The following is a 27,788-nucleotide window of genomic DNA, read 5'->3' on the forward strand; positions in this document are numbered from 1 at the left end:
GTCACCACCCCCCTTCCAGCCTCAGCTCCCTTATTTGCAAAAAGGGAATATGAAATGACTCACAGGTTGGTTTAGAGCAAAGGAGACAGTGTCTATGAAAGTGTTTAGCAAGTGAGGGATTATGGTTGCTACTAAAATTCTGGTGATGGATAGTAACATAAAAGAGACCTGCAGGGAGCTGGGAGTTGGACTGGGGCCTGGTTCAGTTCTGCCTCACAGAGGCCCTGCCTAAAGCCATTTGCTGGCTTTCATCGCCCTTAGGGAGGAGACCAGAGTCCTTCCCCTGGCTGCTGAGGCCCTGGTGGTCTTTCTCAGGGGATGTTTCTCCACCTCTGCTTCAGAAAACTTGGTGCACTTATGGGTTGATCTCCATGGTGACTGAATAAGGCCTGTCCTCCCCCTAGACCATAAGCCCATGACAGTGGGACTTGCTTTTAATAAATGCTGCATTTGCAGGATAAGTAAACAGGGATGCACAGAGGTGGTGGGTTCTTTGCCTCCCTGCAGGGCCCCACAGGGCTCCCAAAATTCTCCTTGGGAGCCAGGCCCTAGAAACCAAGAGGCAGCAGGAAGCCAGGGGTGGGGGTGGGGAGCCCACTGGGTCTTGCAGCTGGAGGTTATGTCTCCTTGGAGAAGACTGTCACTGGCTGGATCAGTGAGAGGAAGCTTAGGCCTTCCATTCATATAGGATTAGCAGCAGGAGACAGTACCGATGTCTGATCCACCTGTGCAAATGGGTAAACTGAGGCCCAGAGAGAGCAAATGGCTATTCCCAAACCACACCAGTGGTGGCAGGGCCCAGGCCAAGAGTCAAGTTTTGCTTTCAGTCACACAGTATGTTCCTGACAGATCTCAAGTCTCTTGGGCTGGTGATTTCCCACCCTTTGTCCCATCAAAAGTCTAAGTGCTGTCTGTGCAGGAGGAGGAGCATAGGCCTGGGGAGGTGATGGGGGTGTGGCCTCAGGAGTCTCCTGTGGAAAAGAGCAGAGACCAGATTACCAGTACTAGGTTCTAGTTCTTTTTTTTTTTTTAAACAGAAGCATCACTGTGATTACCTCTTAAAAAAATTTTTTTTAATGTGGGCCGTTTTTAAAGTCTTTATTGAATTTGTTACAATATTGTTTTGTTGTTTATGTTTTGATTTTTTGGCTGTGAGTCATGTGGGATCTTAGCTTCCGGACCAAGGATGAAACCCGCACCTCCTGCATTGGAAGCATGAATCTTAACCACTGGACCACCAGAAAAGTCCCTGGGTTCTAGCTTTGACTCCGTCACTCATTGTGTAACGTTTGGTGAGTTTATTTAACCTTTCTGAGCCTCAGTTTCTTCATCTATAAAATGGGGATAATAATACATATTTCACAGGGTTAGAGTGAGGATTAAATGGCTTATTTTTGCCTGCATTGCATACATAGTTGCGGTCCATGCAAAGCCCTTAGGACAGTGTATGCACATGGTAAGTGCTACGTGAGTGTTAGCTGCCGTTTCCAGCCTCACTCCCCGCTCCCCCAGCCTCCTGAGGGGAGAGTGGTGGTGAGGGTCCCATGCAGCACTTTCACGGGGGCTGTGGATGGCCGGGGGCACAGGAACATCTGTCTCCAGCAGGCTGTCCTGCTGCGGGCTGCTGACATCAGGGAACTTCCTACGTGACTGAGCAGAGGCAGCCTGAGAAGGGGTGGGGGTGTGCGCGGGCCGGGTCACACTGTGCAGACTGAGAAGGCAGAAGGAGGGCACGGGTGAGAGAGGCTTTCAGCCGCACAGGGATGCTGGTTGGGGTCCTCTCCTGGGCAGAGGGAACTGGGGGGAGTGGTTCGTCTATTTCTGGGCAGTTAGGTGGAGGGAGGTGCCTTTCAGGGAGAGCCCTTGGTAACATCCATTGGGAGGATGCTGATTCAAGGCAAGGGTCGCCTAGTATGAACACTGCCGAAGGTTGGGAATGATGGTCTGTGAGCGAGGGTATTATCTGGGGGCTTCTGGCAATGGGAGAAGAGAGATGGGGGGGGCGCCTAGTGGTAGAATGCCAGGGACTAACAGCAGAGCTCTTCCCTAGGACCCACAAAACTGCAAAATCTCCAGAAATCCCCAATGCTTATTATGACTGGATCCCTCCTGGTGATTTGTGCAGGAGCCAAATTCTGCATCTGGGTTGATATGAGGGGCAGAGCTGGGGTCAGAGGCAGCAAGCCCCCCAAGTCTCTATGTCTCCAGGAGCCCCAGAAATCTTTAGACAATGGGAACTGGGACAGTTCAAGGATTTATCACCTAGAAGCCATGGGCAGGGGAATAGAGGGTCCCAGAGTCCCAGGGGACTCAATACTGGGCAGGAGACCTGAACCGGGAGCTGGGATGATGTCCTTCGCTGCTACTGTGCTCGGGTCTGACACTGGCAGAGGGCCAGTTTGTGAGGTGCTTTCTCTAGGTAACCTGGTTCTTTGTTTGCCTCTGCTTTACAGACGTGGACACAGATGCACTCAGTCAAGAGACCTGCCCAAGGATGCCATCCGGAGCTGAAATGGAGCCCAGGTGGGGATTCTGTCCCGGAGCATCTGTACTCTACCCCCAGGAGGCCAGTGAGTGAAGGGACGTGGCCAAGTACCCTGGGTCAGGCAGAGACAGGTGAGGGGCATCTGCTGGGTAAACAGTGAGGAGAGGTGGTCCCTCAATTCTGCAGGCTCCTGAATAGAGCCGCCACATGGCAGCCTCTGCTGGTGTGGGGAGGGGGCATGCTGGAGCTGGGGCAGGGAGAAGAGGGGTGCTGGAGGCAGCCTCGCACCCAAGTTTGGGAGGGCTGGGGCTTCAGGGTGCACTGGTCTCAACTCACTGTCCTGGGGTAGAGTATTCCTCCTGTGGCCCCTCGACCTTCCCACCCATGCTGGGCACTGCCAGGCTGGCATGAAGCTTCCATCAGGTTGCAGGTTAATAAATCTCATTCTTCCCCGAGGCCCCGAATTGCAGGATTGTGCTTTATCTCAGCATGGTGCTGCAGGAAAGAAAAAACTCTTTGGAATTCAAATGTATGAAAACATCATGCTGTTCTAAATGTAACTAGGGGAGCTCACTAAGGAATCTTGAGAGGCTTTGATGAAGTGATCACCACTGACCAGAAGAAGAGAGCAACGTCACTGAGAGCAAATGACTGCAACCGCTTTTGCCTTCTAAGGGAGCAGCAGAATTTATATCACAGAGTAAGTAGGTCTGTGCTGCTGGGGGCACTGGGGAAAGTGAGGCTGGAGAAGGGGCCCTTTGTAACCATGGTGAGCACCCTTAATGGGGAGAAAAAACAGCTGTAGAGAAGGGGTGGGGGAACCACAAGACCGAGATGGCAGTGGGGACAGTGAGGAATGGCTGGATGGGGACTTTGGGGGATACAGTTTGCTTAATGGGTCTAATAGTTTATTTTTTGGCATTGTCCCCTCAGTCCTTGGGGAATGTCCACCCCCCCCCCCACATTAAGGACTTTGCAGGAGTCAGGATTTGTGTTTATTTTGGTAAAAATTGAGAAAAATGAAACGATGCACAGTTGGAGATAAAATAGTGAGCATAGCCCTGGAAAGTAGGAGGGGGGCAGGGCAGAGAATGAGGTGCTGGGCAAGCGGTCCCCCCACCCCCCCACACTCCAGGAAGTCACAGGAATTCTGAGGAGTGCACCAAACTGCGCAGAGATTCTAGGCAGTGAGGAGCTCAAGGAGCGGGAACCACACACTGACATCTGGGTGGCAGTAGAGAAGTCACCTCTGCTTTAGCAGCTTTGTTGACGAGGCAAGTATTTGTGCTGGGATAGTTGGAGTAGGGCCTCCCTGCAAGCAGACCCCACTCCTGTCCCGTGGAGCCAGGTTAAGCATTTGTGTACTTGGAGGGAGCCTGAAAATTGTCTGGACCTTCAACTTTGCAGATGGGGTGATGGGCCCCGGGAGGAAGTATGTACATTCTCGGGGTCACCCAGTGGGCTATGGCAGAGCTGGGTGGCTCCTAACCCAGAGTGAGGAAGAGGCTGGGGTGGCAGGGACAGGCGAGACAACACCAGGGGTGGGAAGGCGGCCGGGCCTGTCGTGCCTGGCCGGTGGTGGCGGTAGGGGAGAGCTGCCCAGTCGCTGCCAGGGCTTCCTGCACGCTCTGCCTGGAGGAGCCTGACTGAGCTGGCCCCAGATAAAGAGACAAGCAAGCTCTGGGTGTTGCCTGGATGGAGAACGGCAGAGAGAAGGCACCCATCAGGCACCCCCAGCCCCCAGCCCCAGCGCTGCCACCCTAGCTGTTAGCAGAGGATGACATTCTTTCATGGGGAGGTGGGTCGCAGCCTGCACAGACCCTCCTCCACCGCCAGTCCTCTGACCCTACCTCGGGAAAGCCCAAAGCCTGAGCTCCTGGGTGAGTCCTCTCGGTCTGCCCAGAGCCCCTGCCCCGCCAGCCTAATCTAGACCTTTGGTTCTGGTGGGCAGCACCCACCTGGAGGTGTCTCTAGCCCCCATGGGTGAGTGAAGGAAAGAGTGTGGTCCTCCTGGGCCAGCGCTTCACGGGTCAGGCTCTGCCAAGGCCATGGTGGCTGAGGCGCCAGAGCAGCCAGCTCCCCCAAGCACTTTATGAGAGGAAGCACCAGAGCCCACCCTCAGTGAGTTGCGGGGAAGGGTGCAGAGGAGGCGGGGGGCCCTCAGAGGGGTGGTGTGGGCATGAATGAGATGCTTAGACAACCTGACCAAGTCCTTGGGAGCTGTGAGGATGGGATGACCCTTTCTCTACCCCTTCTGCCCAAGTGGAAGCTCACAAGGGCATGAAAAGAGGACTCTGGTCTCCCTGAAGCCAAGAAATCTTAAAATTGTGAAATCTTAGGGTGTTTGAATCATAGGATCCCAGAAATACTTGGTATTGGGATTCTGGAAATCACCGGAGTGTAAGATTTTAAAGCGCGTTTTAATGCACGATGCTCTTTTATTTACCATTATGACTTGGAGAATGAAAAAATACATTAAAAATATACTAGTAGTTTTCTTTAGTGTTTTGACTCTATTTTCACTTTTCCCAGTTTTCTCTGTTTTCCAAATATTTGCAATGAGCGTGGGTTATTTTTAAAATGAAAAATAACATGTGAAAATAGCACTCTGCCTCTTATCACCAGAGGCAGTACACTCTTGTAACTTGAGTGGAGGCTAATGATGTCCTTTTGTTTGGGGCAGTCCTTTTCCCCCCTGATATGCAAAAGTATTGAAGCATAAGAAGATTTTTAAATCAGTTGCCAAAATATGAAAGTCTGGCACTTGTAGAATCTTAGGAAAAAGACACCAACCTTCCCAGAGAGGTGAAGCAGCCTAGAACTTTTAGCTCAGGAGAGCCTGGAACTTTTGAGAACAGGAGCTCTCAGAGGACTTCAAAATCACTTAGCCCAGCTCCTCCATTTATATCTGAGGACTCTTGTGATAGGGCAGTCTTGTGTGAGGTTACCTTCTTCTGTGGCTCCCATCTCTGCCAAGGGCGGCAGAGCATCTCCTGGGCAGCAGGCAGGCAGGAGGCCTTGTGGTGTTGCTGACCACTCCTGACCCTTGCCCCCGTGCTGTCTCAGACTCGAGCTGCATCTGATGGAGGCTGGCCAGATCCAGAGTCTGGAAGCTGCCAGCTTTGTCTGCATACAGTGTATCCACCTGGTCAGTGGGGGAGAGCAGAGAAGCCCTTGAGAACGGATGGTCACAGGAAGTGCTTGGTATAGGGGAGAAACTAAAGAGTGTGTTTTGAATGAATGTATTTATGAATGAATCAGTGAGTGATTGTGATGGTCTTAGTGAATAAGAGCCTGCAGTAGGTCATACCTGGAACCTGAGTCGTGGCTGTGCTGCTGAAGCCGACACACCTCCCAGGGATGCTGTACCCACTGTGCACTCATGTTCTTAGCAGCATTATCCACAACAGCCAAAAGGCAAAAGGACCCGAATGTTCATCGGTGGATGGATCGATAAACACAATGGAGTATTACATACAATGAAATATTATTCAACCTGAAAAAGGAAGGATATTCTGGGACTTGCTACAACATGGATGAATCTTGAGGACACTATGGTAAGTGAAGTAAGCTAGTCACAAGATGACAAATACTGCATGATTCTACTTATAGGAGGTACTTAGAACAGTCAAATACATAGAGACCAAAACTAGAAGGGAGGTTGCCAGGGGCTTGGAGAGGAGGGAATGGGGACTTATGGTTTAATGGGTATAGAGTTTCAGTTTTGCAAGATGAAAAGGGTTCTGTGGATGGTTGGTGATGATGGTGACCCAACAATATGCATGTCTTTAATGTCACTTCCCAGATAGCTCAGTGGTAAAGAAACCTGCCAATGCAGGAGATGCAGGAATTGCAAGTTTGATCCCTGGAGAAGGAAATGGGAGCTCGCTTCAGTACTCTTGCCTGGAAAATCCCATGGACAGAGAAGCCCGATGGGCTGCAGTCTATAGGGTTGCAAAGAGTCGGACACTGAGTCACTGAGCATGAGTGATATTACTGAACTGTATCTTAAAAATGGTTAAAACAGTAAGTTTATATTAAAAGTACGTAACAATCAATTCTATTAAGAAGTAATTTTATTCTCAAGTAATGGGGAAGAATGGGGGGGATCAGAATCATCAAGTGTGACTGAATCCATGGCTTTGCCTCTTGGAAAAATGACGACCAATGATGGTGTCATCTCAAAAGCTGACATTCCCAAGGATTCTTCAATATCCGCAAATCAATCAATGTAATTACACCACATTAACAAATTGAAAGATAAAAACCATATGATTATCTCAATAGATGCAGAGAAAGCCTTTGACAAAATTCAACACTCATTTATGATTAAAACTCTCCAAAAAGCAGGAATAGAAGGAACATACCTCAACATAATAAAAGCTATATATGACAAACCCACAGCAAGCATCACCCTCAATGGTGAAAAATTGAAAGCATTTCCCCTGAAATCAGGAACAAGACAAGGGTGCCCACTCTCACCACTACTGTTCAACATAGTGTTGGAAGTTTTGGCCACAGCAATCAGAGCAGAAAAAGAAGTAAAAGGAATCCAGATAGGAAAAGAAGAAGTGAAACTCTCACTGTTTGCAGATGACATGATCCTCTACATAGAAAACCCTAAAGACTCTACCAGAAAATTACTAGAGCTAATCAATGAATATAGTAAAGTTGCAGGATATAAAATTAACACACAGAAATCCCTTGCATTCCTATATACTAACAATGAAAAAACAGAAAGAGAAATTAAGGAAACAATACCATTCACCATTGCAACAAAAAGAATAAAATACTTAGGAGTATATCTACCTAAAGAAACAAAAGACCTATACATAGAAAACTATAAAACACTGATGAAAGAAATCAAAGAGGACACAAACAGATGGAGAAACATACCGTGTTCATGGATTGGAAGAATCAATATTGTCAAAATGGCTAGTCTACCCAAAGCAATCTATAGATTCAATGCAATCCCTATCAAGCTACCAACGGTATTTTTCACAGAACTAGACCAAAGAATTTCACAATTTGTATGGAAATACAAAAAACCTCGAATAGCCAAAGTAATCTTGAAAAAGAAGAATGGAACTGGAGGAATCAACCTGCCTGACTTCAGACTCTACTACAAAGCCACAGTCATCAAGACAGTGTGGTACTGGCACAAAGACAGAAATATAGACCAATGGAACAGAATAGAAAGCCCAGAGATAAATCCACGAACCTATGGACACCTTATCTTTGACAAAGGAGGCAAGGATATACAATGGAAAAAAGACAACCTCTTTAACAAGTGGTGCTGGGAAAACTGGTCAACCACTTGCAAAAGAATGAAACTAGAACACTTTCTAACACCATACACAAAAATAAACTCAAAATGGATTACAGATCTAAATGTAAGACCAGAAACTATAAAACTCCTAGAGGAGAACATAGGCAAAACACTCTCCGACATAAATCACAGCAAGATCCTCTATGACCCACCTCCCAGAATATTGGAAATAAAAGCAAAACTAAACAAATGGGATCTAATGAAACTTAAAAGCTTTTGCACTACAAAGGAAACTATAAGTAAGGTGAAAAGACAGCCGTCAGATTGGGAGAAAATAATAGCAAATGAAGAAACAGACAAAGGATTAATCTCAAAAATATACAAGCAACTCCTGAAGCTCAATTCCAGAAAAATAAATGACCCAATCAAAAAATGGGCCAGAGAACTAAACAGACATTTCTCCAAAGAAGACATACAGATGGCTAACAAACACATGAAAAGGTGCTCAACATCACTCATTATTAGAGAAATGCAAATCAAAACCACAATGAGGTACCATTACACACCAGTCAGGATGGCTGCTATCCAAAAGTCTACAAGCAATAAATGCTGGAGAGGCTGTGGAGAAAAGGGAACCCTCTTACACTGTTGGTGGGAATGCAAACTAGTACAGCCACTATGGAAAACAGTGTGGAGATTCCTTAAAAAACTGGAAATAGAACTGCCATATGACCCAGCAATACCACTTCTGGGCATACACACTGAGGAAACCAGATCTGAAAGAGACACGTGCACCCCAATGTTCATCGCAGCACTGTTTATAATAGCCAGGACATGGAAGCAACCTAGATGCCCATCAGCAGACGAATGGATAAGAAAGCTGTGGTACATATACACCATGGAATATTACTCAGCCGTCAAAAAGAATTCATTTGAACCAGTCCTAATGAGATGGATGAAACTGGAGCCCCTTATACAGAGTGAAGTAAGCCAGAAAGATAAAGAACATTACAGCATACTAACACATATATATGGAATTTAGAAAGATGGTAACGATAACCCTATATGCAAAACAGAAAAAGAGACACAGAAATACAGAACAGACTTTTGAACTCTGTGGGAGAAGGTGAGGGTGGGTTGTTTCAAAAGAACAGCATGTATACTATCTATGGTGAAACAGATCACCAGCCCAGGTGGGATGCATGAGACAAGTGCTCCGGCCTGGTGCACTGGGAAGACCCAGAGGAATCGGGTGGAGAGGGAGGTGGGAGGGGGGATCGGGATGGGGAATACGTGTAAATCTATGGCTGATTCATATCAATGTATGACAAAACCCACTGAAATGTTGTGAAGTAATTAGCCTCCAACTAATAAAAAAATTAAAAAAAAAAAAAAAAAGCTGACATTCCTTCCCACTCAACCAAAAAATCCCAAGAACAGACAGTGTTTATTCCAGTTTGGGTCATATGTTTATTCAATCCTTGAGCCAGTCCCTATGCCCAGGGATGTGATACTCCAGTTGGATGGAGCTAAGTTTCAGGCCCACCTGGAAGGAGGGCAGGGGACATCTGGGCACCCCAACAGGGGCTTCCACAGTGGGTAAGGAGACTGGATCCCAAGGAGGACCTAATAGCAGAGAAGATTGGAAGGGGAAATCTGTCTTCTTGCTTCAGTCAGAGCAGCAGAGGGTAGGGAGAGGAGAAATTCCAGGGCGTGAGCCAAAGAAAATTTAGAAGTGACTCAGAAGTGGCCATGGGTTCCTGACACCCAGCAAAAGTCCCCTTGATGGCCAAACAGGGGCTCAGACAGAGAGCACTGCTAAGCAGAGCACAGAAGCTCTGCAAAGACAAGTCGCGCTTACACACCACAGCCCAGTGACCAGCCTGGCCTCCACCCTGCCCAGGACCTGAGGCCAAGAGGGCGCTCTGTGGAAGTGACAGTGCAGGCAGGCCTGATGCCACTTGCATTTCCAGGAAGGCCAGTGACGACTGTGCTTTGTGAGATGTCTGGAACCTTCCAATTCCCCCAACTAGCTGCCCCTTGGGCAGTCAGCAGTAACTCCCTTAAAACATGGAGAAAGTAGGTAAGCCTGTTGGAGGACTTTAAAGAGGGCCAGGAAGTCAGCAAACCCTGCTGAGCTCCATATTCCAGAGATGGAGGAAGAGGGACCAGGAGGAAGAGGGGGTGAAGTGACTAGAAGTGAGGGATGGGTCCACTTCTCTCTTTGGAGACGAGTGGGCCTTGGGGTAAGCCTGGGAGGTGGCAGCTGGCAGGAAGTAAGGGGCACTGATTGAGGAGTCCACAGCTCTGGGTTTGAATCCACTACTTATTGACTGTGTGAATTTTGATGTTACCGTTGCTCTGAGCCTTGGATTTTTCTAACTGTGAAATCTACCTACGGGTCGCTGTGAGCCCTGAATGAGATCAGATCATTCCAGGCAACCAGAGGTTAGCCATCTGTGTTTTTGCAACAGAGCAGTTTCCCATTTGCATGTCATGTGTTTATTTCCACAGTGTTTCTATGTGCACTTGGTTCAGTTCGGTTCCCTTATCTTTCTCCTAACAGATTGCAGAGCTGCTGAGAAAGATCTCATCTGTTCACAGTCTACCCTCAAAATACACAGGTAAGAAGCCAGACCCAGAACGTCTTCTCTTTAAATACAGTAACAGTGGGTGCAAAGCCAGGCAGTAACACAAGCATTCTGCAGGGAGTTGCGAAAGCAAACACAAGATGGAGAAAGCAAAATAAACTGATTCGAAGGATGGGCTAAGAAACTTAATTTTTTCTTTAGAGGCTATACCTTGAGATATTTTAAAATAGCAAGTGTCTCCATTATATAGTTGTGTATTTAAAAATTACATATGTATTTTCAATTATATATATATTTTAATTTGGCTGCACCAGGTCTTAGTTGTGGCATGAGGGGTCTTTGATCTTCCTTGTGGCATGTGAACTCTTAGTTGCAGCATGCGGGATCTAGTTCCCTGACCAGGGATTGGACCCAGGACCCCCACATTGGGAGTGAGGAATCTTAGCCACTGGACCACCTGGGAAGTCCCCTAAGAAACTTAAAAGGGGAGCTACCCTCCAGAGAATAAGAAAATTATGATACTCTGCAGGGGCAGATGTATGATTCTACTAATACTAATACAGTGTATCTAGAGTAGTCAGACTCAGAGACAGAAAGGAGAGTGCCAGGTCTTGGGAAAAAGGGGGAAGTGGGGAGTTATTAATGGGTTTCAGAATTTCAGCTTTGCAAGATGTAAAGAGTTCTGGTGATGGCTGATAGTGATAGTTGCATGTGGTGTGAATATAATTAAAAACACTGAATTGTACACTTCAAAATGGTTTAAATGGTTCATTTTATGTTATGTATATTTTATATGAAAAAAAATTGGAAAATTTTTGTGGGCTTTCTGGGGGCAAACTGGTGGCAGGGTTGAGGACAGAGCAGGAGGAAGTCAGCGAGATGGCATAGTTTTTGGTTTTGTCTGTATGTTTTGTTTTTGGCTGTGCCACTTGGCATATGGGATCTTAGTTCCCCGACAAGGGATCGAACCTGTGCCCTCTGCAGTGGAAACATGGAGTTCTAACCACTGGACTGCCAGGGAGGTCCCAGGGCATAGTTGTTATAGATGATGCTGCCACCAGGGAAACATCCCTAGTAGCCAAGGACCTTTTAAAAACAGGACAGTTTTATGCTGACCATGAAGCTTTTTGCTGGATTCACAGCAAATCCCCACCCAGTCCCTGTTCTTGATTGAAGCCTGCTGAGCAAAAGTTTTGTGTGAAAGGGGTTCCCTGAATTGACATCCGGAGAATGGCAGCTGTGCTGGAAGTGTAGAATGGAGCCACAACCTGTGGACGGAACCAAGTCAGCAGAAGCAGGAGCTCAGAGCCGTAGTGACCATGACATTGTAAATACTCAATGCCCATCCCCCCAGCCACAACCAAGAAGTCTGCAGAAATCTCAAGGAAGACATTGGTTTCCCAGAGAGTCAGGGCCATCTTCTCTATATCTTAAAGGATAGAGATACCCCAGCTGCATCTGGGTCATATTTATGTAATATCCCTTTCCTTTTCGATTTTGTCAACCACCATGGTGCTAACTCTATGCTTGTCCTGAATGTAAGCCCAACTTTTGGTGCGGGTTACTGTTCACAGGCAGCAGAGTCCAGCAGATAGAAGCACGATTCTAGAAGCAGATGTGTTGTGTTTGGATCCTGGGTTCTCACTCTATTATGTGGCCTTGGGCAAGCTGATTCACCTTTCTGACAGTCACTCAGGTTATTCATCTAGAAAATGAGAGTGATTCTCTACCTCCTAGGGTTTTGGGTGAGCATCAGATACAGTACCACATATAAAGTATGTACAATGATACAGAGTGTTCATCAGTAGCTAGTACTTTAGTCCTTCCCCAATGTCTGGTAGGAATTCAGTCGTTGCTATGGATGAGTCTTCTAAAGTGGCCTGTGAGTTCCCCACCTCTGTGCTAATCTGCCCAGAGCCCTGAGAGTCCTGGCCCAGGGGTGAGCACAGCCCTGTCCACCCCTTGACCTTTGATTCTCTGGAAGCAAACAGAAGCAGGGAAGCCCCACACAGGGAGGCTCTCTCCAAGGGAGTTGGGATGGTTTGGTTCAGCTCATCCCCCTTCCCGGAGCAAACTACATAGGCACAGACCTGCTGATGGGAGAGTGGAACTGTCCTCTTAAGGGGAAGACAGTAGTTTAATGGGCTCCATGTGATAGGAAAACCAGTACTGCTGTTGAGGACTTAGGGACGGAGTCTTCGACCTCAGGGGCTTTTCTTGAGGGAGGCGCAAACTCCTCAGCTCTCTGCCTTTGCTGCCTTCTCTTCTGGGTTCTGGCTGGAGTGCACGCGAAGAACTTGAGCTTTTCCAATGTTCTCTGGGATGGGGATGGGGGACACAGCAGGCAGGAGAGTGTGAGGGAGCTGCCCAGGAGAGCTGGGGAGACCCCTGCTCCCCTCTTTAGGCCCCAGTGCCCAGGTCAGGCTTCTGCTCGAGCTCCCTGGTCACCTGGGAGGGACTGACTGCCTTCCCCCAGCCTCACCTCCACCCTCTTCTACGTCTGGGTGTCACTACTACATCCAGGTCACAGATGTCTGCACAGTACCTACTCTGTGTCAGACACCGCCCTGGCACACAGGACCCCTTACAGTCCGGGGCGGAGAGCAGTGTACGTCAAGAATGCCTGTCTTCTCTCCCTGCAAGCTTCCTCCCTTCACCCTCCTGCCCTGGCCTAAGGCACCCTTTTCCTCCCTTGTCCCCCTCATCCCTGCTGGACCTCCACAGTCCATTCTCCACACGGCTGCCTGAGGGGCATGCCCCGATAACCCTCCAGTGGACCCCATGCCCCCTGCGTGAGACCACACACCTGACCTTCCCTGGGGGCTGGCCCTGCCCACCTGTCTCACTTCTTACCACTGTTCCCAGCCCACTAGGGTCCAGCCACCCTGGCCTGCCTGCCTGCTCTTTCACCCTCACACCTGGCAATGGAAGCCTTGTTGCAGGCTTTCCCTGGACCCACAGAGGGTTGGATCCTTTCTGCCTCTTGGCTCAAGGGATCTTCTCCATGCCCCCGCCACCCCCCACTCACAGTCCTTCTGACTCTCCTATTGCCCTGTTATTTCCCATATGGCACTGTCTCCCTCAGGTGTCTTTGTGGTCTGCACGTCTCTCCCTAGGATTTAAGCTCCAAGGCAGTGGAACCCATCTCTGAATTCTCCCCCAGTGATCCCCAGAGGCTAGCACCTGGGTACTAAGGATCCGCTGAGTGGATGGATGGATGGATGGATAAAATGAGCAGCTTCTTTGGGCAGGGGCCCATCTCTAGAGGGGTCCTTGAATCCCCCAAGGGATCTAGCCATGGTGGGCTTCAGTGAGCCCCCCAGTGCCCTGCTGTGGGGACTCTTACCTGGTTGTTCGATTTTTGATAGAGGTGGTGTCTTCATCTTCTTCGGCGATTGGCTAAAACCAACACAAGGAGAGCTAGGAAGGTCAGGCTGGAGCCAGATAGCCAGCTGAGTGACAGGGCAGGCGGGGAGGTGGGGAGGGTGGCCCTGGGAAAGGCAGAAGAGCCAGCAGGCATCTGCCCAGGGACGGCCCCACCCTGAGCAGGACCCCCAACACCTGTGGCACCGTCGCTCACTGTGGCCACAAGGAACCCAGGCCCTTCTCTAGGGAGATGCGAGAAAGGCCACTGCACTGGCCCTCCCTTGGCCTGCTGCTTTCCTGTAGGTGGGAACCCTAGCGAGCCCTAGTGAATTACTGACAAGCATGGATGACGCTCCTTTCCTGTATAGGCTCTGCACTTCAGCAAGCCTTTTGATGCACCCGATGTAGTGTTTCTTCTCTATGACTTTAGGAGAGGGGGTTTTTGAAAGAGTGAAACTGAGGCTCACAGATGGGAGGTGGCTTGCCCAAGATCACCGTGAAGTTGCCTTACCACTGGTCTCAAGGTAAACAAGAAAACCAAGTTTGGGGCCAGAGCAAGCACCTATACCCTCAACACATTCAAGCCAGCACTGCATCCCACCCCTTTCTTCCCAGTCTGCCCAGTCTCCAGCCACTCCCAAATTTCACATTCCCTATCGCTTCGAATTCCTGGCTTTCCCAGCCCTTCTTACTCCTGACTTGCCCTACTCTTGCATTTGCTTGTTCAAGATACACATCTCCATGTTCACCCCGACTCTACTATGTGGCAATCTCTGGGCATCTGCCTCTCCAACCAGCTCCTCGGTGACTCTGAGTGCTGCTGGGCTGGGAAGTTGGATAAGCCTGAGTCTGCATGCATGCTAAGTCGCGTCAGTCTTGTCTGACTTTTTGTGACCCCATGGACTATGGCCTGCCATGCTCCTCTGTCCATGGAATTCTCCAGGCAAGACTACTGGAGTGGGTTGCCATTTCCTTCTCCAGGGGATCTTCCCAACATAGGGATCGAACCCTTGTTTCTTATGTCTCCTGCATTGGCAGGTGCGTTCTTTACCACTAGCGCCACTTGAGAAGCCCATGGCTGAATATGAGTCCCAGCTTTTCTGCTGCCCACCCGGGTGACTTTGGGCTGTCATTCAACTGTCCTGAGCCTCAGTCTTTTCATCTGTAAAATGGGAAGCCATACTGCCTCCATGGGTGGCTGCATGGGCTAGAAATATGTTAAACACCCAGCCAGGTCAGGTACACACAGTGGACACTCAGGATCGCTGGTCCCATGGCTGACACTCAGGCCCTGCTGCCCTGCTGTGTGTAGCCTCCCCTCATCTTCCCCTTGCCCAGTTTGTCATTAATCCTTTTTTCAGCCATCTGGAGGACTTAGTACCAGCACAAAGTTACTTCTGCCTGTCTTATGTTACCCTTTCTTCTCTGCTTGTGTCTTCCCAAGGCCCAGGAGCTCCTGGAGAGCTTGATGTGTGTGGCTTATCCAGCTCTGTTTTGCTACAAGTGACACAGGTCACTGCCCCCTCTCCCCATATCCTCCACAGCAGGCCTCTGGAGTCTGGACTGCCAGAGAAAGCCTCTGAGCCATCAGGTGGCACCAGGGGTCCCAGGGAGAGCGGGGCCTCTTCCTCTAGTGCAGGCACAGGCAGCCCAGGCTCTGGCCTCCTTCCCCGGGCCTCCTCGGGCCACACCTGGGAAGACAGGTGGCTGAATATGAGGGAGCAGTTCCGGGAACAGAGGGGCAGGTGAGGGGTATGACACCCACCTGTAGGGTAGCTGAGGCCTCTCTTGAAGTGAGTCTTGAACTTCCAGGAGCTGGTTCAGGAGTTTTTCTTCTGGGATGGACACTGGGGGTTGGGGAAGGAGCTGAGCCACCGCGGTCTGCAGGAGCCCTAGTGCCATGTCTTTCTCTGTAAGCACAGCCAAGGTTGGGGGGAGGATGCTCAGGGGCAAGACCTCGGCCCCCGGCCTGCTGCTGGATGGGGTGGGCAGGAGCAGGGCCTCCAGCTCTTCTGCCCCACAGGAGTCCATGGGGAGGGCCATGCATCTCTCTGCCCCCTATGTGTGCAGCATGCCTCAGCCTTCCACACCTTTACACACCTGCTCACGTGTACCTTATTCTTGGTTTACCTGCCATCACACCCCCTGGCCCTCTGGGAAGCCTGCTGGGTACCCGCCTTCCTCCCCTTCCTCCTCCCCTCTGGTCCAATCAGCTCTCTGGCTCTTGTTCCTCACTCCTCTACTTAGATACACTCTCCACTCACCATCCCAGTGTGTATGTGTACGTCTGTTCACATGTACACATGTGTGTGCTCCTATATGTGTGTATTTGCATGAATGTGTATGTCCATTCATGTGTACACATACGTGTGTGCATTTGCATCTCTGTGCATGTGCGTTTCCCACAGTGGTGGATTAAGGTCTGTCTGTCTCCCTCCCAGGGGGTGAATCCTATGGTCAGAATGGAGGAGGGTTCGCTCTAAGGAGCAGTGTCGCGGAAACCCTGTGGAGGAATGCGGAGGAGAGGGCAGTGATGTTGTCTAGCTAGAAAAGGTTAATTAGTGGCTCCAAAAAGGAGGAGCAGCCCCCGTGTAAGGCCATGGGACAGGAGACAAATGACATCTGAGTCCTGCAGAACCAGAGGACACGGCCGTCAGCAGCCTCCACTCAGATGAGGACCTGGGCCCAGGACGGTGTCCTCACCCTTGGCGGGCGCGTAGAGTAGCCAGAACTGGATAGAATTCAAGGAGTCTGTCTGCAGAATTTGCGAAAGCAGTTCCAGGATCTGTGGGCAGGAGGACAGGTCTGGGTCAGCGTGGCTGAACAGCATGTTCTAGCCGGCAGCACAGCCCCTCCCCATAAAGTGTTCTCTCCCCACATCCTTGGCTAGACTGGCCCCCACGATGGTCCCTGCCTACCCTCTGCGTGGACTTTACACTTTGTAGAAAGCTTTCTCTGCCAACAGCCCTGGAGGAAGGTTCTTCACCCCCTTCCTGGACAGACAAGGGATCTGAAGAGGACACCTGGCAGAGATGCTGCGGCAGAATGAAGCCTCTGAGTCAGTTTCTCGGACCCCCCATCCCTGAGCCCTGTGTGGTTGTACCCCAAGGTCCCTCACTGGGAAGGCGAGGTCAGAGCTGGCCGTCAGCTCCTCAGAGACGCACCGAGTCCCGATTGCCTGGGTCCTTGGTGTGGGAATTTCAGGGACCTCACGGGCCTCCCCTCCCTGAAGCACCCGAGCTCAGAGTCTGGAGATGTTAGCAAAGAGGTGGGCTGGTCCCTGTGGACGGCTTCAGGGCTGTAGCCAGCTGGTTCTGTGCACCACTTAGTCGGCAGTCCCTTCCCGCCCAGGGCTGGGCTGTCTTCGCTCCCAGGGGCCTCCTCAGCCCACTCAACCCCCCACATCTTTGCTACTTCAGGGCCCTTCCCCCACTGCGTCCTCCAGTAAAGGGTCCGCGGCAGGAGATCCAGGCCTGTCTGAGGAGGGCTACGGGGGCTCCCTAGGCTGGGCTGCTGCTGGCGGTGGCGGCGGCCACATAGAGCCGGGGCCTGCAGTGGGTGGTGGAGCTCCTGGAGTCCTAGGAAAGTGGGGTCCCCTCAGTGTTTGGCAGCCAGTCTCCCCAGGTCTGCCACATCTGTGGCAGAGTGGAAACTGGGCCAGGCCTCGCCCCAGGCCTCCGCCTGCTAGGCTGCCCACCCTCTCCCCCGGGGAACCCACCGGCTGAGGCGACCCCCACCCGCCATTGGCCTGGGGCTCTCCTCCGTTCTCCGCATCCAACTTACCTGCCCTGTGCCCCCTCCCCACAGGACCCGAGAACCTACTTCCAGGCAAGGTGAGGCCGCCCTATGGTGGAGAAAGCACTGTGTTTGAGCCCCTGCTAGGCCGCTCCTCCTCTAGGGACCTGGGCCACGGGCCATCACCCGGCAGGGCCTCAGCCTCCTCATCCGTGGGGTGGGAATCCCTGCCCTGTCTGCTCTGTCTGTTCCCCGAGCTGTCGTAAGGCTCCAAGGGGGCCGCGTGCTGTAAAGCGCTGGTCACGGGGCAGGTGTCAAGATGCCGCCGCAGTCTGGCCCCTCCTGGAGAACACGTGCACCTCTGGGCAGAGACTCGCACTGCCTTGCCCGGTGGCATGAGTCCTGCATGCCTCGCAGGCCCTAACGGGAAACTCGAACACAGAGGAGGGGTCTTTATGCTTCGCTGCAGCACAGACCAGACCCCTCCAGAGTGTGGGGACCTGCCTGGGACCAACCTTGCAGGCTGCGGGGGCAACCCACTGGGTGTGGTGAGGAGGCACCGGGCAGGGCCTTCACCTCCATGCTTCTCATTCCACCGCTGTGGCTCCCTTCCTTAACTCATCAAGTACCACCGCGGGGCCAGACCTTGTGGTAATGCATCTGTTCTTCCAGTTTGACTAAATGATAGAACTAAGGTCCCTAGAACGGAAAGGACTTAAAGATGGAAAGGCTCACACAGAAATCTAGAGGCAGCTGGGGATTGGAATCCAGGCTCCTGACTCCCAGAGCTGGGGTTTTTGAGTCTTAGGGTCTCAGGGACAAGACCTTCTCCCTGGGGGAAGCAGTACTTGAAAGCACTTTGCAAGAGTCCTAGTTGGATCCCCATGAGCCTGGGTGCAGGTTCCACCAAGTTCTCTGCCCTCAGATGAGGGCCTCCATAGGGTCCACAGCCCCCAGCCTTCCCAGAACCTCACCAGCAGCTCCTGATCCTGTAGGAGGAAGGTCTGGTCTCCTCCATCTCTGCTTGCAGGCTGGTTTCGGCCCTGGTGGGAGTGGCGGCGGGCCGTGGCCCGGGTAGAAGCAGGGATGAGCCTGCCAGTCTCTGCTGAGTACTTTGCCCCCTGTTCCCGCTGAGGCTCCTCCTTCTGCTAGGGAAAAATGTGGCCAGAGACTCCAGGCAGAGAGGGAGAAAGAAGAAAAAGCAGAGGGGGAAAAGGTGAAAGGAAGAGGAGGCGGCCAGGGACCCAGGATGTCAACCAGGCCGGCCTCAACCTGTCTTAGACCCCCACTCACCAGTGGGGGCAGCCCTTCCTTTATAGCCGTTGCTCTTCTTCCTGGAATATTACTGAAGGTCGGCTGCCCCCACCCCCATGGTCCTCGGTCCTGCCTGGGTAGGCCCTCCTTCAGGTCCCTCCCCTCAGCCCATCAGAGATTTGAAAATAATATCCTGTACCAAGACCCCCACTACCTTCCTTAATTCTTAGCTCAGCTGCCCCCAAACTTGTCCCCCACAGCTTAGCATCCTTCCTTTGCCCTGGAAAACCTTCCTGAGCCAGGTGGGCACGAGGCCTGGGACCTCCTGCCCCTGGAACTCCAGTTAAGACTGGTAGTATCCTTCTCCCCATTTTATTTATTTTTAATATTTATTTATTTGGCTGTGCTCGGTCTCAGTTCCAGCATGGGGAATCTTTTAGTTGTGGCTTGCGAACTCTTTAACTGTGATATTCCTGGACCAGGGATCGAACCCGTGTCCCCTGCACTGGCAGGTGAATTTTTAACCACTGGACCACCCATTTTAAAGATAAGAAAACTGAGGCCCAGAGAGCTTAGCTGAGTTACCCTGAGTGTTACAGCGAGTTAGCTGTGGAACGAGAACGAGAACTCTGCTGTCCAAGACAAGGGTAGGACCAGTCTCAGCCAACAGGGGCCAGGCCTGTCCTAGGACCAGTTCCAACTACCTTCATGCTGCCTCCTACTTGTCTTTACTAGTTTATCAGCAAATAGCACTCAGGCTACTTCCAACCTCTCTGAAATCCTTCAGTGATTCTCCACCCCTTTGTCAGGTAAAACACGAAACTAAGTTCAGAAAAGAGAAGCAAGCTGATCTTGCCCACATCCAAAGTCGGCCCCCCTCCGACAACTCTCTCACTGCTGCCCACTTATCTCCTGTACTTTTAAACCCTCTGTTTTCTAAGACGATGTCCTGGATTTTCTAGCTTGCGAATGAACATCTGTGCCAGATGCCTCCACCAGGAACGCCTCCCCCTGTCCTCTTCTAAACTATGAACCCTTCCTGGATTTCTCCACCAGGGACATTGTGTCCTCTGAACCCTCACTGTGACCTTGTCCCTTGGGTTGTATTCAGGGACCCCTCCCCTCTGCCAACAGCAGTGCCTCCCGCCCTCCTGAGAAGGTTTGCTCTGTGCTGGTGTGGTTGGAACCACGTGGGAGCGATTTAGTTACAAAGGAGTGGGCCCATTTCATTTCTTCCTTGGACAGCTCCTTTGTTCTGCACCCACCTCCTTGCTCTTCAGCTCACTCTCCTTGGTGAAGATGGCCACCCGGGAAGCCAGGTCCTTCAACTCCTTCTTCCAGGCCTCTGGGAGGAGGGGGCAAGATCTGGCCAACTGATCCCCGGGGTCTCCCCGTGCACCCTCCCGTTGTGCTGAGTGTGGAAGGGGGATAGGTGGAAGAGCCTCCTCTCCTCCCTGCCCTCCCACCCAGCATCTTAGGGAAGGGCATTTTCACAGGGCAGGTGGTGCCCTTGTGGGAAGGAGCTGGAATCATACTATTGGTGGATGGGTGGGTGTGCTTGCTGCTGACATTTGTGTCCCAGCCTGTGTGTTAACTGGGAAATTCTGGAGAATGTTTGGCTATGTGTACCAAGATGTTTGTGATTTAGACTAGTTTTGCCTCTTTTAGGAAAATGAAGCCAGGGCAGAGATTCGGTCGATAGGCTGTGCCAGTTGCTACAACACTGAGCGGCTCCTGGCCAGGTTGGTAAAGGGCACTGCAGGAAGCCTTCTGGGCCCCTCCGCCCCTTCTCCAGGATCCTCCCTGCTCTTCGGGGAAAGAGAGAGGCTTGGCCCAAGTGGAGGCCTCTGAAATGCTGCCCCAGCACTCTCTGGCTAACTCTCCTGACTGGCCGGTGCCTGAGCACACAGGTTACAAAATTCAATATTTCCAATACTGTTCCTGGCTAGAGCTGGAAGTCACATGTCTGTTGCCCAGATCTGTTTGTCCTCTGCTTGTTCTGACTCCTCAGACACTTCAGATCCAAGCAGGGGTGCATTCCTGAGTACCGAGGACCCCCACCCAAGAGCCATGGCCTTTTCCTTCTCAGGCACCTGCCCAAGCCAGGCAGCCTTGGGGACAGGTATAGCCCCAAGGTAGAGGGCCCCAGTACCCACCAGAATAAAGTCGGGGGTCCCGATTGGACTGCGGGTCTCCAACAGGCACTGAGATGGTGGGCATCCTGATCAGGTAGCCAGGTAAGAGTGTGGCTTGAGGGGAGGTGGCCAAAGAGAGCTCGTCCCTGACGACACAGACAGGCTTCCCCGTGAGATCTGTTAAGGGTTGGAGGCAGTGGGAAAGGGGACCTGGTTGGACCCCAAGAACTCCAAGAAAATGGGAGGAGGCTGGTGGGCAGGGAAGCACTCAGCCCTACTTCTTCCAGTAAACACAACCCCAGAGGTGGCTAGGGCTGGGAGGGCCTCTCAACCGCCCTGACCTTACCCCTGGGGACACAGCATGGCAGCGAAAGGATGGGCTCAGGGTCACATAGTGAGACTGCCGGAGAGGAGATGAGAACCCGGGCTACCTGGGACCCTCATCTGGGGGTCCCGCTGGTTTTCTGTGACAGGGTAACGAAGTGCAGGTGTGCGCGCACAGACTATGTGGAGCACACAGAGGCAGGAGCTTCAAGAAGAGAAGTGGGAGCAGGGTAGTAAGCCACAGTCTGTGGCGAGAAGGGCCTGGGCTCAAACCACAGGGGCCAAGACCCTCTGGATAAAACTTAATGTCATCGATCAGCCTTGCAGGTCTGAGTGCATGGCAGCCTGGGGGTGGTGAGAGACAGTTTACATGTGAGGAACCTCCAGGCTAAGGTCTGTGTGGGACTACAGCATCATTGGCTTCCTGGGAGGCACTAGTAGTAAAGAATCCACCTGCCGATGCAGGAGACGAAAGGGACGTGGGTTTAATCCCTGGGGCCAGGAAGATCCCCTGGAGGAGGGCATGGCACTCCAGTATTGCCTGGAGAGTCCCTTGGACAGAAGCGCCTGGTCGGCTACAGTCCATGGGGTCGCAAAGTGACTGAAGTGACTTAGCATGTATGCAATGGCATCGTTAGATGGTTAAGCTTTGGGGAGCAGCACGGTTAGGACTTAACCGCAATGTCTCACTCTCTCCTCCCAGAACACTTTCTTTTGGTGCCAGGACCCCTCTCTCTCCCAGGTCCTCCTAGCGCACCAGTCACTGTTCTGCTGCTTCCTCTTCATCTCCGCAACCCCTTAACCTTGGGGTCCCCAGATTCATGCCAGGTTCTCCTCCCTGGCCTCTCCAGGGTCCTGTGATGACCCCCATCCAGCACACCTCTTCAAACACCACTCCCATTTGAGTAGCTCTCACATTTGCATCTCTGCCTGAAACTGACGCGACTGCCTACTTGGCACCTCCCCTCAGGCTTCCCCACCCTGTCTCCCCTTGGACTTCTAAGAGGTATCTCACATGCTGCATTTCCCAGCATCTCAGACCAAACCCCGAACCTTCCCATCCTCCACTGGCCCTGTCTATAGGCTCCTCTATCTTAGTCAGCGCAAACCCAATTTTCCAGTTTCTCAGACCAAACACCTGGGAGTCAGCTTGACTCTTCTCTCCGTCTCATACTCCATTTTTATTCCATCAGCCAAGTCTGTTGGCCTCTCCTTCTGTATCTCTCTAGAGCAGGGCCACTAACTCCTCCACTGCTATCTCTCTGGTCTAAGCCACTGTCCATTCAGAAGCCAGCAGAGCCCTTCTCTTACTTCTTTGCTCTCAACCCTCTGATGGTTGCTGTCTGACTCAGTGAGATGGCTTAAGGATGACCACGGTGAGCTCCAAGGCCCACCCAATGTGGGCCCCGATGCCTCTAATGCGTCTCACTTCTCCTCCTTCTTCTTCTTCTGCTCCAGCCACACCCATGTCCTCACTATTCTCCAACAGGTGGCTCTTGCCTGGGGGCCATTGTCCCAGCTCTTCAGTCTGCCTGGGACATCTTCCCCCTGAGATCCACATGGGTCATGCCCTGTCTTCCTTTAGTCTTTGCTAGAGTATCATGCTGTTGGTCAGGCCTTGGCTCTGTATATGGTCTTGGCACTTCCGATCTCTGACACCTTATCTGTTTCCTATTCTTCCCCACTAAAGGTCAGTTCTGTGAGACCAGGGACTGTCTGTCTTGCTTGGTCATAATGCCAAGACCTAAAACGTGCCCGACTCATAGTTCACACTCATTAGATCTTTGATGAACAAATAGCTGAGTGGATGAAATGGCCTGAGTCAGAGAAGAGAGCACAGCTCTGGAGCAGAATATTCATCCCTTTCTCTGATTTGTAAGGTGGGGGAATCGGCAGTGATGTAAATCCTGCAGGGCTCTGCAGTCTGCCCTTGGAATCCCCACCCTGCCCCAGGTAGGTCTTGGCTTGGCCAAGAGTGGCTGGATCCTCCCTTTCTAGCGGCCCCCCAACCCCCACCGTCAGGCCCTGGCCTACCCTAGCCCTACCTTGGATGTGGGTCACGTGCTGGGGCTGGGGGTGGTGCCTGGAGAAGAAGGAGTGGTGGCTGAGGCGACCGAAGCGGTAGGCACTGGGGGTTTGGGGCTTGGACGTCCTCACTGCCTCTCGGATCAGCTCGAAATCCACAATCCCTGGGATCATCAGTTCTTTCTGTGGCCCGCTGTCCCCGTGGCTCCTTGGCTGGCACTCCGACTTCTTTTCCAGTTTCGGCTCAGCCTTTGGGCTAAAGGAGAGGACCAGGGAAAAGCAAATGGAGCCCAAGGCAGCGGTTCCCACCTGAGCTTATGGGAGTCCATTCCTGAGATACTCTGAAAACTGCTTAACAGATTCCACCACCACCCCCATGGTGCTAGGGCCAGGCCTCCCCCAGGGTCCTTTCGCAGCCATGCCGTCCGGCCCTGAGGAACTTTCTGTCTTCCTATGACGCCTGAGTAGAGAGCCAGGATCCATCTGAGAGAACTCAGATGGAATCTCCCAGCACCCCAGTTTTCTCTCAGAGACCATTTCCGAAGCCAGAAGGAGAAGCCATAGACCCACCTCCTCATCCAGATACCTGCATTGGAGCAAAGGTACATTATGTACACCTCCAGGGCCAGGGGGCTGACCCTAGCATGGGCCTCTCCCCAAGCCGAACAGTTGGCGGCCCAGGAGAAGCCAGCTATAGGCTGTCACCCGACCCACCCCCCCCCCGCCCCCTTGCCCTCACGGGCAGTTTTGGCCTAGACTCAGCATCCAGGAGCTGATGCCAAAGTCAGACTAGGCCAGCCAGTCCTCTTCCTGTGGGGGCCCCCCTGGGAGCTGCAGAACTGTTGGGCTGGCTATCTGGGCTGCGTCGCTGTGGAGAAGCTTCAAGCTCTTGCTTCGCTTCGCTTCGCTTCACTGGAGACAAGCGTCCCAGGTTCTCCGTCCTCCACCTGCACCCCTTCCCTCTCCTGAGGATGCTGTGCCTCTCCCCAGAGGAGTAGGTGGAGTCGGTCCAGCAAGGATCCAGGGGTGGGCTGCTCTCCTCCAGGGACCTGGTTGGGACCACCTGCCTGCTCGCGGTCTGCTTCCCCTTCTGGCGGCCCTGGCTGAAGGGAGGCCCTCTGGAGGTGTGTAGATGGACTCTGGATATGCTAAGCAAGGCATTTTGCCTTGGCGCCCTCTGAGGATTTCGCTGACCAGGCCCCTGAGTTTCCTGTTCCATCCTCAATTTGCTTCTAGGGGATCTGGGACTTAAAGAAATAAAGTAAACCTTCCCTGAATGTCACTGTTAGTTGATTTCCCCTGCCCCCAACTAACAGTGGAAGTCACCCCCTGAAACCCCTGAAATGTTTATGCTCCTGCCCCGAGCCACCACACCCTCTCCCGACCCAGGAGGGGCCCTGCCTGTGATGTGTTAACTCATGCCTGAGAACCCACTGGGCGCCTGACTGATAGCAGAGGGAAGGCGACCTCCACTTGGACCCTCGGTCTGTTGAGTTCTTTTGTATTCTACCCTCCCCAGCTCCCTCCACCTCCTCCGTCAGCAGGGAAGGCATTGGGGACCTTACCTTGGCAGTGAATGCTCTGCCAATTGGGCCCTCACTTCTGTAGCCATTGGGGGGCCTCTAACAGAGTAAAGACTGGTGCTGTTAATACGAGTGTTGAAGATGCATAACAGGAACAGACACTTTAGGGGAAAAATTGGCAATATCTTTTAAAATTGAACATTTGCATGCCACGTCCCAGTATAACCCAGCAATTGCATGTGTGTGCTTGCTAAGTCACTTCATTCGTGTCTGACTCTGAGACCCATGGACCATAGGCTACCAGGCTCTTCTGTCCGTGGGATTCTCCAGGTAAGAATAGTGGAGTGGGTTGCCATGCCCTCTTCCAGGGGATCTGCCCAACCCAGGGACTGAACCCGAATCTCATGTCTCCTGCATTGGGAGACAGGTTCTTTACCACTAGTGTCACCTGGGAAGCCCTAAAATTGAATATTTGCATGCCATATCCCAGCATAACCCAACAATTACTGTTCCAGAAATATACCCCAGAGGAACTCTTGCAGATGTGTAAGAATATTCAAACCAACATTGTTCAAATTAGCAAAAACCTGGTGACAGTTTACATGTCCAATGCAGAAGAGTGGATAAATATGCCATGGTCCATTCAGACAATTGAACACTGTATTGCAGTGAAAATGAATGAACCACAGCTACATGCTACAACATAGATGAATCTTACAAATGTAATGAATAGTCAGGGAAAGCAAATTGCAGAAGACCATATGGCCTGAGATCCTGTTTAAAAATAAAATTCAAAAGCAAGCAGAATTATCATAAAGGTAATAAAACAAAAGCAATGAAACTCTGCAAAATTCATGTAGTGGCTATTTCTGAGGGCAGATAAAGAGCGGGGGGAGGAGAGCACATAGGATGTCTTGGTGGTGGTATTCTAGTTCTTGGTTTGAGAGATGCTTTTATTAGTATTCATCATATTACTAAATAAGCTAGATGACATGAATGAAAGATAAGTGTCAAAGCCAAATTGACACTTCAAGGTGATTATGAATCTATAAGTGGAGTGCTGGGGTTGCAGGTGCCGAGGATGGGTTGAGCAATCAGTACATTCTGAGAATTAACCCTCTGGGTCATAGAATCTGCAGAGATTCCCCCAGGGCCAGGCTTCCATCAGGTTAGGGTGGAGGGGAGCAGACAGCACTGCCTGAGATTGGGGAAGGGGAGAGACTTTGAGATCAAGGAGCCAGGCATCCTGACTCAATCTCCTAATCTTTCCCTAAAGTCAAAACCAGGTGGTAGGGCATCCTTTGAAGGTAGTTTGGACATCCTTGATGAAGAGGTTAGGCTCTGGAGCAGTGGTTCCCAACCTTTTTGTTACCAGTGACTGGTTTCGTGGAACACAATTTTTCCACAGATCGGGGAGTCAGGGGGAATGGTTTCAGGATGAGTCAAGCACATTACATTTATTGCGCACTTTATTTCTTTTATTACATCAGCTCCACCTCACATCATCAGGGATTAGATCCCAGAGATGGGGGGACCCTTGCTCTAGAGCACTTCGATGCTGCAGGGCTGAGAACAGGGCATTGACAAGCCCCATACCCATCTGCCTACAGGAAAAGGAATCAACACAATAGAGACTTTTAAAAATACTTTTGACTGTGACCATGGTAAGAAACTCATTTTTATATCGTAACCCAAGTCACACACACACACACACACACACGTATGCATGTACTTATGTGTGTACATGAAACTGAAGCAGTTCTTGTCCTTGTTGTATATGACACATACTGATAGTTTCATCCTACTTTTTGTCTTAATTTAGTCATTATCAAATTCAAACTATTACATTGATTTTATAAGCTACTGTGGGTTATATTACACAGCTGCTGGGAAGAGGTCAACAGGGCCTCTAGTGGGCCAGGCCTGCCTTTGCCAGAGTGGGCCAGGCCGGGCCCCATTGCATCTGTCCCTGACCTTCCTTCCCTCTCCCCCAGGTCCCCAGTTGGCCAGGCACAAGGGCCCTGAAGGCTGATACCAATTTAGAAACAGAACTTCTCTTTCCCCTTCTGTGCCCCACCCCAGGCTGACCCCTGAACTCACCAAGGAAAGTGGCCGCTATCCTTTGCGGGTGAGTAGCCCTTGCTGCCCGGGCAGGAAAGAGCCAAAGGTCATGACAGCGGGAAGCCTTGTCAGTTCTGTGGGTAAGCCTGTCGCTTTGTGACTGCATCAGCCAGTGGTTGCTAGGTTACCCCTGCCCTACAACTCCAGAACCACTCCCCAGCACCCCTCTCCTCACCCCCAGCCAGCTCCTCTTACCCTTCCTGGAGGGGCAGAAGGGCTCACCGAGCACCCCCTGCTTGCCTGCCCTCCAGGCTCCTTCTCTCTCTCCCATTCAGCACTTTCAATGGGGCCCAAGGGAGAAAATGAGAATCAGGGGCTGGTTGCAGCCAGTGTGCAGCAGGCAGAAAGAGAAAAACTGGCAAAAAGATTTGGTTGGGCTGGGTGCCAGCTCTGTCGGCAATGACCGGGCTGTCTGCCACTGTGGAGGAGTCTGTCCCCCTGCGCCCTATTTCTAGGGGTTGATTCTCAGAGAGCTGTCTCTTAGATGGAGAGGAGGTGGCCGCCAACTGGATCCAAAGTCTTCCTGCGGCCCTACTCCAGGCAGGAGAGCTGGGTGGAAGGGCCCTGGGCTGTCAGTGGCAGGGGTCTCGATGGGATTCTGACCCGCCCTAGGTGTGCTGCCAGAGGTATGGGACAGTGGCAAGAATACTTGGTTCCAATTCCAGCTCTACTTCCTAGCTATGTGGCCTCAGATAATTTACCTGATGTCTCTGAGCCTCAGTTCTCATGTCTCTGAAATGGGAGATAATCCTCGCGCTCATTCTCATGGGATTTTTGAGATTGCCTAATGTAAAGCCTTTGACTGTGTGGATCCCAACAAACTGGAAAATTCTTAAAGAGATGGGAATACCAGGCCACCTGACCTGCCTCCTGAGAAATCTGTGTGAAGTTCAAGAAGCAACAGTTAGAACTGGACATGAAACAACAGACTGGTCCTAAATTGGGAAAGGGGTACATCAA

The 27,788-nt window shown here is 51.5% G+C and overlaps 1 protein-coding gene and 1 long non-coding RNA gene across 7 annotated transcripts; one reads left to right on the plus strand and one right to left on the minus strand.

Moving 5' to 3' along the window:
- Nucleotides 1-1,154: 1,154 nt before the first annotated feature.
- Nucleotides 1,155-27,722, plus strand: LOC122709324. Of its 5 annotated transcripts, XR_006345476.1 has the most exons (8): nucleotides 1,155-1,292; nucleotides 2,454-2,523; nucleotides 3,050-3,185; nucleotides 5,878-6,042; nucleotides 10,321-10,378; nucleotides 26,198-26,371; nucleotides 26,790-26,835; nucleotides 27,669-27,708. It is a non-coding gene; the product is annotated as an uncharacterized LOC122709324 (long non-coding RNA). The 5 variants fall into 5 exon arrangements; XR_006345473.1 differs by having other exon boundaries at nucleotides 26,702-27,722; XR_006345474.1 differs by having other exon boundaries at nucleotides 26,790-27,722.
- Nucleotides 12,440-23,760, minus strand: TBATA (thymus, brain and testes associated). Of its 2 annotated transcripts, none has more exons than XM_043926597.1 (8): nucleotides 23,205-23,760; nucleotides 20,857-21,012; nucleotides 19,966-20,045; nucleotides 18,421-18,591; nucleotides 16,415-16,496; nucleotides 15,477-15,621; nucleotides 13,692-13,744; nucleotides 12,440-12,662 (listed from the first exon to the last, which is right to left on the minus strand). In XM_043926597.1, exons 1-8 carry the CDS (start codon nucleotides 23,356-23,358, stop codon nucleotides 12,583-12,585), a joined length of 921 nt encoding a protein of 306 aa, XP_043782532.1. In that variant the 5' UTR covers nucleotides 23,359-23,760; the 3' UTR covers nucleotides 12,440-12,582. The 2 variants fall into 2 exon arrangements, with proteins under 2 accessions (XP_043782532.1, XP_043782531.1); XM_043926596.1 differs by having other exon boundaries at nucleotides 18,421-18,594.
- Nucleotides 27,723-27,788: the final 66 nt, after the last annotated feature.

Source organism: Cervus elaphus, chromosome 15 (assembly GCF_910594005.1).
Source record: "Cervus elaphus chromosome 15, mCerEla1.1, whole genome shotgun sequence".
In the NCBI taxonomy this organism is placed as follows: Eukaryota; Metazoa; Chordata; class Mammalia; order Artiodactyla; family Cervidae; genus Cervus; species Cervus elaphus.